The 14,287-nt window shown below is 42.9% G+C and overlaps 2 protein-coding genes across 10 annotated transcripts in view; one reads left to right on the forward strand and one right to left on the reverse strand.

Moving 5' to 3' along the window:
- SREK1IP1 (SREK1 interacting protein 1) overlaps positions 1-9,390 on the reverse strand; it is a 38,973-nt gene extending 29,583 nt beyond the window's left edge. For 3 of the 5 annotated variants that reach the window (XM_070056758.1, XM_008262268.4, XM_070056757.1), the window contains exon 1: positions 9,199-9,390. In XM_070056758.1, the coding sequence (XP_069912859.1) occupies positions 9,199-9,211 (13 nt within the window). In that variant the 5' untranslated portion in view covers positions 9,212-9,390. Of the gene's footprint in view, positions 1-3,466; positions 5,820-9,198 lie in introns of those variants that run through there. The other 2 variants (XM_017344748.3, XM_070056756.1) reach the window with 2 other exon arrangements.
- Positions 9,391-9,399: 9 nt separating this feature from the next.
- The window catches only part of CWC27 (CWC27 spliceosome associated cyclophilin), a 233,224-nt gene continuing 228,336 nt past the window's right edge, over positions 9,400-14,287 (forward strand). For 4 of the 5 annotated variants that reach the window (XR_011382063.1, XM_051853710.2, XM_002714061.5 and 1 more), the window contains exon 1: positions 9,400-9,884. Coding sequence is in view for 4 of the 5 variants with exons in the window: in XM_051853710.2 (XP_051709670.1) it covers positions 9,843-9,884 (42 nt within the window). In the remaining variant the exon portion in view is untranslated. The remainder of the gene's footprint in view (positions 9,885-14,287) is intronic. The other variant, XM_070056755.1, reaches the window with a different exon arrangement.

Genomic DNA, 14,287 nt, shown 5'->3' on the forward strand with positions numbered 1-14,287 from the left:
CTAAATATTCTACCAATCCAACGAATATATTAGGAAATCATTTCAGCATAATATGACTTTTATCCATGAAAAATACCTGGTAAATACACAAAATTGCATGCCACTGACCCGAGCCTCACAGGAATATAGAAAACCCACTTTCACACACTCAGAACATTTTCAGGGATGCCAACTCATCTCCCGTGTTGTGAACAGCACCCATCCACATGCAGCATTACAGCTTCAAACTGACTTCATACCGTCCTCCTGCCACCACCCCTTCATCACAATCACAAGCTGCAGCCCTTTAGAAACCTACTTCCACAGCAAATTCCAGGGCTTTTTGTAGGTAAAATGCCATATTTATCGGACTACATATGCATTTTGAACACATTAACAGGTGTAAAGCTACTGTATTTTTTTTCAAAGATTTTATTATTTAGTTGAGAGGCAGAGTTAAAGAGAGGGAGAGACAGAGAGAAAAGACAATGTAAGGAACTGGGTCAATCAGAAGCCAGGAGCCAGGAACTTCTTCTGGGTACCCCACATGGGTGTAGGGGCCTAAGAACTTGGGCCATCTTCCACTGCTTTCCCAGGCCATAGCAGAGAGACGGATCAGAAGAAGAGCAGCCAGGACATGAACTGGTGCCCATAGGGGATGTTGGCACTGCAGGTGGATACCTAGCCTATTACATCACAGCACCAGTCGCAAAATTAATGGGCTATAATTTTATTTGTTTATTTTTTAAATATTTATTTATTTACTTGAAAGGCAGAGTTACAGAGAGGCAGAGGCGGAAAGAGAGAGAGAGAGGTCTTCCATCTGCTTTTTCACTCCCTGGATGCCCACAATGGTCAGAGCTGTATCAATCTGAAGGCAAGAGCCAGGAGCTTCTTCTGGGTCTCCTACGTGGGTGCAGAGGTCCAAGGACTTGGGATATCTTCCACTGATTTCCCAGGGTATAGCAGAGAGCTTGATCGGAAGTAGAGCAGCTGGGACTTGAACTGGTGCTCATATGGGATGCCTGTACCACAGGTGGTGGCTATACCCACTATGCCACAGTGCCAGCCCCTTGGCTATCATTTTAAATGTGTCACTGATGACAAATTTCCTTTCCTGTTTTGAGCACTGTGCCCCAGTCTCATTTTCACACACATCCTGTGGTGTTTTTTTTTTTTTAACTGCATCATGTAAGAACACATACATCACACTGTGTTAGAACTGTCAGTGGGATAAAATTAAGGCTCTTTCATTATGAAGATAACTGCATGCAGGAAAAATCCTACAGAGAATCCAGGTCAACATTAAGTCTGTTTCCATAGAAACTACAGATGCTGAATAACACTGAACAAAACTGTGCTAAATGCACCATTATTGTTCCAACAACAGACTAAAAACTCTTGTCATGGACAGATCCAAAATAATCTCTTCTCAATGTGTATTAGATTTGAACTTATTTGTTACAAAAGGCACTGATAAAACTCATCATTTAAGTATCCTAGAATGAAAAAAATAAGAAACTTTTCCTGGGTAGGACATCTTTAACAAAATTGAAGCTTTCACGTGAAAGGCAACTATAACAAGAACTCTGAATAAAATAACTTCATATCAGCTATTTCCTCACCAGTCCTTTGGTTAAATTAACATTTCAGCTTAATCTGTCTAATTTTCATGATCACCTGGCAGACTAAATGCTTCCACCTGGGGAACTGAATTCGAGGCAACTGACAACGCAGATTTTAGACAACTGACACAAGAAAGTTGAGAGTGTTAATTCATTTCACTGTCTGAATCAGTTTCTAGTGCCACTCGGGCCACTGGGCCCAGTGGCAGCAGCAGCAGTCCTAACCAGGTGAAGGCCTGTGCAGAATCCTGTATGTAGGTTCCCTTAGTCTTTTCTCTTTTTTGAGCCTAATGATCCAGGCTTTGGTTAGATGCACCGAGCTCCCTACTATCTTTCCTTTCCTGTTTAAATCAACCAGACCCTACCTGTTGTTTGGAAGAATCCTGCCAGCACAATGGTATCCAAAATCCATGTGAAACTGAATAGCTGGGCCGGCGCCGCGGCTCACTAGGCTAATCCTCTGCCTTGTGGTGCCGGCACACCAGGTTCTAGTCCCGGTTGGGGCGCCGGATTCTGTCCCGGTTGCCCCTCTTCCAGGCCAGCCCTCTGCTATGGCCCAGGAGTGCAGTGGAGGATGGCCCAAGTCCTTGGGCCCTGCACTCCATGGGAGACCAGGAGAAGCACCTGGCTCCTGGCTTCAGATCAGCGTGATGCGCCGGCCACAGCGCACCGGCCGCGGCGGTCATTGGAGGGTGAACCAACGGCAAAGGAAGACCTTTCTGTCTGTCTCTCTCTCTCACTGTCCACTCTGCCTGTCAAATAAATAAACAAACAAACAAACAAACAAACAGAATAGCAAGGCCATAATGTAAAGCCCTTACTCAGCTAAGTTATCCCTTACCCCAGCCCTCACTGTTCTTTGTTCCACTTCTTTATGAATTTTTCTAAGGTTGTGCAGAGTAATATAGCTGCTTCCCTTGAAGTTTTCCTTTCTAATCATGACCTTCAATTTAAAAAGCCTTAAATACTTATATATTTGACTACTTAAAAATATCTGAGTGGCAAAATACCTTAAAAGTAAACTCAAAAGACACACACACAAGGGGTAGGCATTTGGCCAAGAGGTTAAGATGCTCACATTCCAATCAGAGTTTGATTCCTGGCTCCAGGTCCCATTTCTAGCTTCTAGCAACACAGATCCTGGGAGGCAGCAGGTAATCACTAAAATAATTGGGTCTCTGCTTTCCATGTGGGAGACTTAGGTCAAGGTCTGGACTCCTGGCTCCAGCCCCAGGTCAGCCTGGAAGTTACAGGGATTTGGGGAGTGAACCAGCAGATGGGAGCTCTGTCTTTAAAAAAAAAAAAAAAAAAAAAAACAAATGAAAACTTAGGAGAAAATATTTGCAAATAATAGGACCAAGAAAGGACAATTATCCCTACTTTATAAAACCTGGCAAATTATTACAAAAAAGACAAACAGTAGAAAAAATGAGCAGAGAATCTGGACAGAAAATTCACAAAAAAGGAAACAGAAAGGACTAAACATATAGAGATGTTCACTCTTATCCTGGGAGTCCATTTGCAGTTAATGGTAGCAGAGATAGAAAAAGGTTGTAGATAGTATGGGACAGATAACCCTGTACATTGCTGTAGGAGTATAAATTAGTTGTAATACATGGAGACTTCAAAAAGTTCGTGGAAAATGGAATTAAAAGATAAGTTTATTTTGGTGCCAAAAAAAAAATCTATGCATATAAACAGTCTAAAAAAGCTTGTGAAAAATGCATATTATGAAAAAACTATGCATAGATTTCATTTTTTGCATCAAAATAAACACATCTCTTAATTGTATTTTATCAGGAATTTCTTTCTTTTTTTTTTTTTTTTTTTTTAAGATTTATTTATTTGAAAGGCAGAGTTACCGAGAGGGAGAGGCAGAGAGAGAGATCTTCCACGCATTGGTTCACTCCTCAAACGGCTGTTAACAGCCGGAGCTGGGCTGATCCGAAGCCAGGAGCCAGCTGAGCTTCTTCCAGGTCTCCCATGTGGGTGCAGGGGCCCAAGGACTTGGGCCATCTTCCACTGCTTTCCTAGGCCATAGCAGGGAGCTGGATTGGAAGTGGAGCAGACAGGACTTGAACCAATGCCCATATGGGATGCTGGCATTGCAGACGGTGGCTTCAACCCACTGCCACAGCATCAGCCCTCAGGAATTTCTTGAAGTACTCCTGTACCATCTCTATGGAAAGCTAAGGGGCAAAATCTATCAAAACTATAAACATACATACTCTTATGATCCAGCAGTTTTACTTCTGTAAATTAATCCTCCTCATTCACCTGCACAACTATGAATTGACTTAGTACAAAGTTATTCACTAAAGTATAATTTTAATAGTAAAAGAGTAAAAATAATTTAAATATCAATAGAGGACTGGATATAGTTATCATGATACACTGCTATTTGTATAAAAGAAGGAAGATTTCATATACAGATACTCCTTGACATTAAGATATAGTTATGATAAATTTATGATAAGTTGAAAATATCATAAGTCAAAAATAAACTTAATACTCCTAGCCTACCAAACATGGCAGCTTAGAAACACTACTCTGTAGGGTACCAAAATGATTTCCCAACATGATCACTCAGCCGACTGGGAGCTGCAGCTAGGTGTGCACCCACATTGCAACAGAGTAGCATACCATACACTGCTAGCCAGGAAAAAGATCAAAATTCAAAGGAAGGTTTACACTGAATGCATCATCTGTTTTGCACCAATGCAAAGTTGAAAAACTGTACGCTGAAGCATCATAAGCTGAGTTCCTTCTGTTACTTAAAGAATGGAAAACTAAGCTAAGAGTGAGAAAAAGGTAAGAGATGTGTTACCACACACAGTTAGGTATCTTTAAAAATGAAAGGTGATTCAATTAATTGTTTTCAAAAACTTTCCTCAAACAAAACCCTAAGAAAAGTTATTTAAAAAATAGTTATTGTCATGTAAGCTTTCTCTGGCATAGAGCAATGACTGTATTTTTAAATTCTTCAGATAAGTTACATTGCAGATTTTAAATAAAGTTTTATTAACTGATGATTTTGGGAACAAATTTGAGAGGTTTCACTTCTTGTATCTGATGTACTAGCTTATGTAGGATAATACACTCATAGCTCTTAGACAAGACAGAATGTGTCAGGTGTTATAAAAGATACACATGGGCCAGCGCTGTGGCACAGTGGGTTGAAGCCCTGGCCTGCAGCACCGGCATCCCATATGGGCGCTGGTTTGAGTCCCGGCTGCTCCACTTCCGATCCAGCTCCCTGCTAGTGTGCCTGGGAAAGCAGTGGAGGATGGCCCAAGTCCTTGGACTCCTGTACCCATGTGGGAGACCTGGAAAAAGCTCCTGGTTCTTGGCTTCAGATAGGCTGAGCTCCGGCTGTTGAAGACATTTGGTGAGTGAACCAGGGGATGGAAGAACTCTCTCTCTGCTTCTACCTTTCTCTGTACCTCTTTCAAATAAATAAAATACACAGTTGCATTAATAAGCATGAAATGGTGGCAGGTAAGATGCTCAGCTCAGAAATTTGAAATGTCCTTCAGACAGGTATGGACAATAAAGGGAGGCCAATAACAAAGACATATAGGTGGAAAAACACAGGAGATGGTCAGAGGATAACTGGCCAAGTCAGAGTTTGCAAAACTGTAGGATGCATGGGAGGACTGCGACAGGAAAGGAAGAGTGACTTACTATGCTCAGAATACACCTCATTCTTGCAGAGGTGGGGGGCACTGTAATACTCTTTTTAAGATTTATTTATTTATTTGAAAGGCAGAGTTACAGAGAGGGAGATGAAGAATTTTAGGGAGGCAGAGAGAGAATCTTTCATCTACTGGTTCACTCCTCAAATAGAGGCAGAGAGAGAGAGAATCTTTGATCTGTTGGTTCACTCCTCAAATGGCTGTAAAGGCCAGGGCTGAGCCAGGCTGAAGCTAGAAGTCAGGAGCTTCTTTCAGTCTCCCACATGTGTATGGGGGTCCAAGTGCTTGGGTCCTCCTCTGCTGCTTTCTCAAGCACATTAGCAGGGAGCTGGATTGGAAGTGGAGCAGTTGGAACTTGAACTGGTGCGCATATAGGATGCTGGTGCTGCAGGCAGCAGCTTTACTTGCTATGCCACAGCACCAGCCCTACTTTGTAATTTTAACATTTTAGAAGTTTAAGGAACCTTAGCCATCAACTCACTTCATTATGGGGACAAGGAAAGTAAGCTTCAGAAAGGTTAGGTGGCTTGATGAGAACTGAAATCAGATGTAGTATAATTGAGAACACTTCTGTGACAAAAAGACATCATAGAATGTTAGAAAAATCTTTGTCTCTGATCAAAATGTTAACTTGGCCAAAGTAGACTTCATTGAAATGTTAACTTGGCTAAGTACACATTACTGAAAGAGAAACAACCCACCCCTGCCAAATTTTTTTTTGTGCCCAACTACAGGAGTAACACATACCGCCACTTGTGCAGGTCAAATCATTACAGAGAATGGTAAATAACTGACACGAATGTCAGAGCTAATTTGAACAACTCTGAATGAGAAAAAGGTTTTCAATGAAAGTAAATTTTACTCAAACATGTTCAAATGTCATTTCTCTAAGAACAGAGTCTAGGATTTTCCTAAGAGTCTACAAAATTTCATTGCATTACTTATCTAATGGCAAGCATAAGCTCATCCACTATGCTATGGAAAATCAACTGAAGCACATGACTATACAACAGACACGGCTAATTTTTGGTGTGGTTTTTGGAAAGCAGCCTCATTACTTTGTAGAGTTGTGCCTTAACAATAATCACTAACAGAACTATTCCCAAGAAACACCAAGCTGAATTCATTATACCTAAAAAAGAATAATACTTGTCCCCCTTGATGATCACCCTAAAAGGTTACAACAGGGCCCTATTTCCCTTTAATCACTGGATCAATCACCCAAGAAATTATCTTAACATTTTCTGTATCTCTGTTTTCTAATGACACTGTATTATACTTTTACAGCACTGTCATGGCGATTATCGCAGTTTTTGCAGGGCTGAAACAGTCTGTCCATGTCTTGCCATCTAGCTTAATGGCACAATTTAAGGTTATTATACTTTGATGCATTATTTTGAATTGAAAGAAGGTTAACATATCTATACCACTGGTCTAAGTTAAAGGGAATTTCAACAGGGGCTTTGGAAAAAAAAACCACTTGATTGTCCTCTTAAGCGGCACATTTTCATTACCAGACTTAAGCTTTTATGAAGGCCTGGACTATGACATTGTGTCCCCCAGCATGCCCGTGCCACACAGGTGCTTAAAAAAGCCTGCTCAAGTAACGAAACAAGCGACTGACAACAGCCCAACTTTGGAAGCAGTCATATGATGCAAAGACCACTAAGGCTGACTTCCCTGACAGGATGTCACAGGGGTCTATTGCACTGGCTTGTCATTTTTTCTCTGAGGGCCCCTTAGATGTTGACACTCCTCAGGTGTCAGCCACAGGCCCTCCCTCATGCCCTGCACACTCCGCATGAGCAGTCATCGCCTCCCATGGCTTTACCTCCCGATATATGTGTGGATGACATCCAAATCGTCTTTGATTCTGACTTCTTTCCTGAGCTACAGATTGTATCTTAGTATTAAGTATTTTCATTCCAATGTCTGATTAACCTCAGGTAGAAACTGATGTGACTGTCATTCCCCTACACCCTGCTGGGTGTGAGATGTTGCTTCAATCAGCAAACATCCCACCCACTGCCTGACACTGAAACCCAGGGAAACCCTCTGACCTCTTCAACCCACCCACATTTAACCAGTCACGAATTCTTAGTGATTCTACCACCAAAAATACATCTTTAACCTATCTGCTTCTCTCATTCCTCACTGAGACCATATCTTTGTCAGGCATCATCCGAGCTTACCAGGATGATTTCAAACTGGTGGCTTTGACTCCAAACTGGCTTTCCTCCAATTTGCTGGATAGCCAGACTGTTCTCTCCAAAATGTGACTCTGCTCAAAAGCCCTTAAATTGCCTCCTACTGTGTGTAGGATAGTGTTCAAGCTTCTTGTCATGGGTTACAAGGCTCTTTAAGAGTTGGAAACTATATTGTAAGTTTTAATCGCCTAGCAAATGGAATAGTGCAGAGGGTCCAGACTGGCCTGTCATTGTTAGCTATCTCATAATAGGCAAGATATTTGACTTCTCTAACCCTCAGTTTCCTTGTCTGTAAGACAGGAATATTAACCCGACTCACCGTGTGGCTCTGACTGTTAAATGAGACAAAATACCAACGTCTGACACAGTATCTGATACATTTGACACATAGTAAACACTCAGAACACATTAGCTATGGTTGATTTCTTCCTCTTGTGTTCTGACTTCTTTCCATAGCAAACATCTTCGCTTTCTTCTTTCCACATATTTCTTCTTCCTTTAGCGATCCAATCCTGACTACAATCTCCCCTCTTCCCACTCTAGCCCTCTTACAAACCTCTAGGCTTCTCCTTAAACACCACATCCTCTGGAAATTCCTTTTGGCCTTCCCTGTACCCTGTTTGGTGGCCTCTCCACGTGTTTCCTAAGGCCTTGATTTTAATTTGTCACAGCACTGTTCCCACCTTCTGTACATTTCTCTCTCTTGTAAGTTGTGTGAAGAGCAGCTCTCTTTGTTTACCACTGAATTCCCAGTGCTTAGCCGAGAATCTGGCGTGCAGTAGGCACTTAATAGCGCCCGTTTCCTCTCTCACAACTCCGGAAGTGCTCGCCCCCAAACTGCAGTTGGTAGAGAAGCACTTGCAATCCCCCAAGAGCTGTCTTTAGAATAAGGTTCAGAAAAGGCAGCCGCACAACAACGAATGAGGTCAAATAATGGGCGGGAAGCGCAGGTTTAAATAAGTTGGGGTTCTGAGTCCGAGGACTGTGCAAAATCTTTTTGCACTGTGAATCTGCTGCAGAGCACCTGGGTAAGGCCGATTGACGGCGAAGCCGGTCCTTGCTAGAACCTCCAACAAGCGGGTAGGTGCGGAGCAGGGCATCTCACAAGCACTTCCTCCCCAGGGCCTACCGTCTGGGGCTCAGTGACCTCTGGACACAGAGCTGAGAGCTAGAAGGAACCTCAGATCCAACAGCGCTACTTCTTTGCAGTTAAGGAAACTGAGGCCGAGAAAGTCCAGGCCTGAAGTCTCAGGCCACACAGCAGCGGCGTGCAACCGAGTAGAACCCCGCACGCCCGCCCGCTTCATCCCAGTGCCAGCAATGCCTCTGGCTACCCGGACCCTCCAGGAGCTCCCACTCCCGATTTCACTTTAAGCCATACCGAAGTCGAGGCAGGGTTTTCTCGGGCGCCCGCCAGCTGGGGCCTACAGTTAGTCACTGCCCTTCCTTCTTCCCTCCCGTCCACAACACACTTCCCCTGTCATCCCGGGCGACTGGGGCTCGGCTAGGGGACGAGGAGGTTTCCTGCCTTCGGAGCTGTCGTGTAAACTTTCCCGGGTGAGCCAGCCAGACCGGTTCATTTCAGGGCCGCCAGCTAAAGGCCCTCTGCTCTCCTCCCCAGCTCACCGCCCTCTACCCTGCCCCACCGCTCCCTTCCTGCTCGGACGCACGCGTCCTCCTGTTAGGCTTCACCTGGGACTGCCATGACGCTGGTATAAAGGGTCGCCGGAGCCTTCAGCTGTCGAGAAAGCGTCTGCTTCCCGCCCGCTGCGGGGACAAAGTTCAGCAAAAGCGGCCGCCTCTCACTCGCTCCGAGGCACCTTCGCGACAGGCAGGGAAGGCCCTATAAGCCTCTAGCGATAGCGGAACCAAGAAGCTGCGGATGCAGTTTCCGGGCGAGTCATAGTGCATACTCCACCTGGTCTGAACCATTGCGGCTAGCTTTTGGGGGGGTGAGTGTGACTTGCACACGATTATGGTGCAACAGACACTATCAAGATTTACGGAGAGTTCCTTTTAATAGTGATACAACAATTTACAATTTATATCAAGCCAGTGAAGCTTTAGGATATTTTTATCATTCCGTTGACGATATCGGACTTCCCTTTCTCTGAGTTAGCGGTGGTCTGGTCTAGGAGGAACATGGCGGCGTCCGTGAGAGGCTAGTTTTGGGTGAAAGTAGTGCTTGGTGCTAATTGTCTTGCGTGATACTGACCAACTGAAGCTTTCCCAGGCCATCTAACTTAAGGAAGCGTGTAATGAAAAAAGAACAGCTTTAGGAACCAGCCGTCCGCTCGCATCCCCAGTAAAGAACAGAGCCCTGAGCACTGACCAGCATGAGCAACATCTACATCCAGGAGCCTCCCACGAACGGGAAGGTGAGCATCTTACCTGGTATTATCACCTGGTCTCCCTAAACTGAGACCTCCCAGGTTCGGTGAGTCCAAGGACCTTCCGGTTGGCAGAAACCACGAGATGTGTTGTCCACGGACAGTGTTGCGTAGAGAACACCGAAGTTGTCACTTCTCAGCATGCACTTGGAAAAAATGCTTAACTGGAGGTTTCTCTAACAGCCTCTGACCTTATTTCTTGTGTTAACCCAACTCAGGCTGGGGTTTTCCAGGATCTTAGGTTTGCTAAAGTACATTTTTTAGTGTGACATATTCTTTGTTTGACTTGGACAGCGTTAATTCTCCGTTCTTTGTACGCCTTGCCTGTTAGGCGCCAGGCACTGTACTCGGTACTGGTAATAGAAAGATGGACGAGGGCTAGTTGTTGCCCAGGAAAAGCTTATAATTTAGGTTGAGGGACAAGAAGGTAAAGAAAAACTTTATGCTGTGTCTGTTTGTGGAGAGGAGAGGTAGGTCTGTTTGTGGAGAGGAGAGCATATTGTCATGGCAATGCTGAAGAGTGAGCAACTAAGAAAGTTTTGAAAAACCTTGTAGACAAAGTATCTTTTGAGCTGGTCTTATAATGTGAGATACTGTCAGACAGAGTGGAGAATGGGAGATGTTACCACATTAGAATGGGAGAATGATTCTCTAGTTTGGTGGTCAAGATAGGGAAATCCCCATCCAAGGTATTTGTGTACAGTATGAGACAGAGGAGTTAATCCTGGGATAACTGTCTTCTGAATTCTTGAACTGAGACCTAGTCCATATCACATATGGAATGTGATGAACTAAATAAATGGTGGGATTGAAACTATATAATTGAATTAGGATAAATAAATTTACATAAAATATGATTCTGTTGCATGCTTGTATCAAATTATTTATACAATCTTTTTTTCCCTGACATTTGGTAAGGTGAATTTTAGTGGGCATTTTGGGCAGAATTAGTCTTGCAGTTCCTTGCTGTTTGAACTTTCCCAGGCATTGTAGCTTAGCATCCCCATCCCACTCGCCACCTTCATCCACTTTCCCACCCTTTCTCTACCTCAGTGTGAAAACCCCAACTACCTACCTTCTCATATTTTCAAATGTTTCTTGAATGCACTGTCGCTCTCAGTTGATAAACACTGGTAAGGATCCAGTAGGTTGCTCATCTGGTTTGCTGTTTTACCTCTTACGTATGTCATCCTTGGTAAGGTAGTCTTTCTCCTTTTCTGTGAAATAGCAGATCTCAGCCATGCCCTGCATCCCATCATTTTCTGACTCCCTTAATGTCTAGGTTTTTTCCTATAGTATTTATTATGTATTTATTTATTATATCCTCCCCACTGCTCTCCCCCCATAGCCTGTAAAAACCATGAGGGTGGAGTCAAGCATCTAAAATAGTGTTTGACACATGGTAGAAGGAGTTCAAGTATTTGCTGGCTGGCTGGATGAATTAATGCTGGTGTTTCTCTTAGCTTCTGAGATGTATTAAGCATCAGTGAGTTGGAGTTTATACTGCTGCTAGTCGAGCCAGACTTGGTTGCTTTATTCTAGAGAAAAGTTTGACAAGATCATGTAGATGAAAAGCTTTCGCAAGGATACATTCCGGAGTAGGAGATCATTCATTCTATGCATATTTATCAAGCACCTAGCTCTTGCCAGGCTCTCTGCTATGTTTTCAAGATACAGTGGAAAGAAAAACAGCAACATCCTCATTTTTTGGAATCACTTGAATGAAATAATCAGGCAAATAAATATGTAATTACAAGTTGTGATGAATGTTGTTTTTCTTCTGAATGGAAAAGGGCTGATGGAGAACATGAAACAGCCCAAGGCCTCCTCCAAAACCGGTTTGAGACTTCTTCCAGCGTAAGGCTGATTTAAGACATTGCAGCTTCAAAGTTCTGTACTGCAAAAAGCATGGCAAGAGTTTTGGCCTGGAAATAATTTAAAGCAGCTATAATAACAAGTCTGCTGAATGAATGTTTGCTTAATTATTTACTGTTTAGTGGTATGTAGTTTCTGAAAGGATGCATAGATATTTGGAATCATTAGAACAAAAGTCTTCCCTTCTAAAAGTATGGTATCATTTTGGGAAATAACTGACACACGACATCAGTGGTGGTCCATATGTATTCACTGTGTTATGCTGTGGTCCTGACTCCTGAAGACTACGCATAGAAATATAGTACTAGCTGGAACTTTTCATAAGCATTAAAAAAACTCACTGAAGATAAAATTTCCATATACTATTATCACTTAATCTAAATTAAGTGTAATGTATGTATTCTTAAGAAGCATGATATTTTGGAAGTATTTCTTTTTATGGGAGCTTTAAGCAAAAGAGCTGCAAGTGTCAACAATGTAGTGATGGCCCAAGGGAATGCATGCTGAAGGATTAATGAACCATGTACTTTATTAGTGAAAAGATTAAGAAACTCTGGCAAGCTAGGTGGCCAAAACATACAAGCAGTCTTTTCAGTAGGTAAAAGTTTCCTGTAGCCAGAAACAATTATGTAAGAATAATAGTTCTAGTAATGGCTACCATCTTTTGAGCACTTATTATCTGTCAGGTACTATTTTTTTTTTTTTTTTGACAGGCAGAGTGGACAGTGAGAGAGAGACAGAGAGAAAGGTATTGGGAGAAAATCTACATCTGTTTGTATTTTTTTCTTTTTTAAAATTATTTTTAAAGATTTAATTTTTATATGAAAGGCAGAGTTACAGAGAGAGGGAGAGGCAGAGAGAGATTTCTCCCATGCATTGGTTCACTCCCCAGATAGCCATAGCTATGCCATGCCAAAGTCAGGAGCCTGGAGTTGATTTCCTCTGGGTCTCCCATATGGGTTTCAGGGGCCCAAACACTTGGGGGCCATCTTCACTACTTTCTCAGGCCATTAGCAGGGAACTGGATCAGAAGTGGAGCAGCTGGGATTCAAACTGGTGCCCAGGCGGCCTAGCCTGCTATGCAGCAACACTAGCCTATCTCTTTTTTTTTTAAGATTTATTTTTTTATTTATGATCTGCCATCTACTGGTTCATTACCCTGATGGCTGCAACCACTGGAGCTGGGTCAGGCTGGAGCCAGGAGCCAGGAGCTTCTTCTAGGCCTCCCACATTGGTGACAGGGTACCAAACATTTGGACCATCTTCTGCTGGGAAAACCCAGGCTATTAGCAAGGAGCTGGATGGGAAGTAGAGCAACTGGAACTTGAACCAGTGCCCATATGGGATGCTGGCATCGCAGGCAGCAGTTTAACCCACTTTGCTGTAACATTGGTTTTGTTTTCACCTTTATTTATTTGAGTACCAATTTTATGTTTAAAAAGTGACATGTAAAGTCAATTACTTAGTTACTTTTTTTGTATTATGATGTAATTTTTGTTGTTTATTTGAAAGGCAGAGAGAGAGATCTCTCATCTGCTGTTTCACTCTGCAGATGCCTTCAACAGCCAGTGCTGGGCCAGGGCAAAGTCAGGAATGGGAACTCAGTGCTGATCTTGATGGGTGGCAGGAACCCAGCTACTTGAGCCATTCTCCTGTTGCCTCCCAGGGTGTACATTAGCCAGAAGCTGGAATTGGGTGCTTAACTAGGACTCAAACCCAGGCACTCTGACATGAGACATGGACATTTCAAGCAGTGTATTAACAATTATGCTGAATGCCTGCCCTGTTATTTGTTTTAATACTGGCTAAGTGGATTTGCAGACCATGGTATCAACATCAACTTATCTGGGGCCAGCGTGGTGGTGTATGTGCTGCTGACATCCCATATGGGCACCGTTTTGTGAACCAGCTCTTCCACTTTGATCAAGCTCCCCGTTAATGGCCTGGGAAAGCAGTGAAAGATGGCCAGAGTGTTTGGGTCCCTGCCTCCCAGGTGAAAGACCCAGTAGAAGCTCCTGGTTGCTGGCTTCAGTCTGGCCCAGTCACTGGCTGTTGCAACCATCAGGGGAGTGAACCAGCAGATGGAAGATCTCTCTCTCTCTCTCTCTCTCCCCCTCGCTATCTGTTTGAAGGATTCTGTCTTTAAAAACAATTAAACCAGTTCTCACAAATTTCATATTGAAGGTAATATTAATGATGTGAACATAAGCAAACTATAGGAAAGTGATAGAGCTAATGCCTCAGCATGAACTAATGTTAAAAATTATTACAAAGGTAGTTTCTAATATGGATTTCCATTTATTATTATTCATTGTGAACTTTGTCCGAATACTCACATATAGTGTGTCTTGAAATACCAGAGCATAAAGTTGTGATTTTCAAGATATTTAAAAACTTAGGTGTACAGAATAAAAAGAGTTCTATAATTTGAAAGCAACATACTAAGTGAAAGAAGCCAGGCACAAAAGGCCACAGATTGTATGTTTTCATGTATATGAAATGTGCAAAAGGCACAT

This window comes from Oryctolagus cuniculus, chromosome 14, assembly GCF_964237555.1.
Source record: "Oryctolagus cuniculus chromosome 14, mOryCun1.1, whole genome shotgun sequence".
In the NCBI taxonomy this organism is placed as follows: Eukaryota; Metazoa; Chordata; class Mammalia; order Lagomorpha; family Leporidae; genus Oryctolagus; species Oryctolagus cuniculus.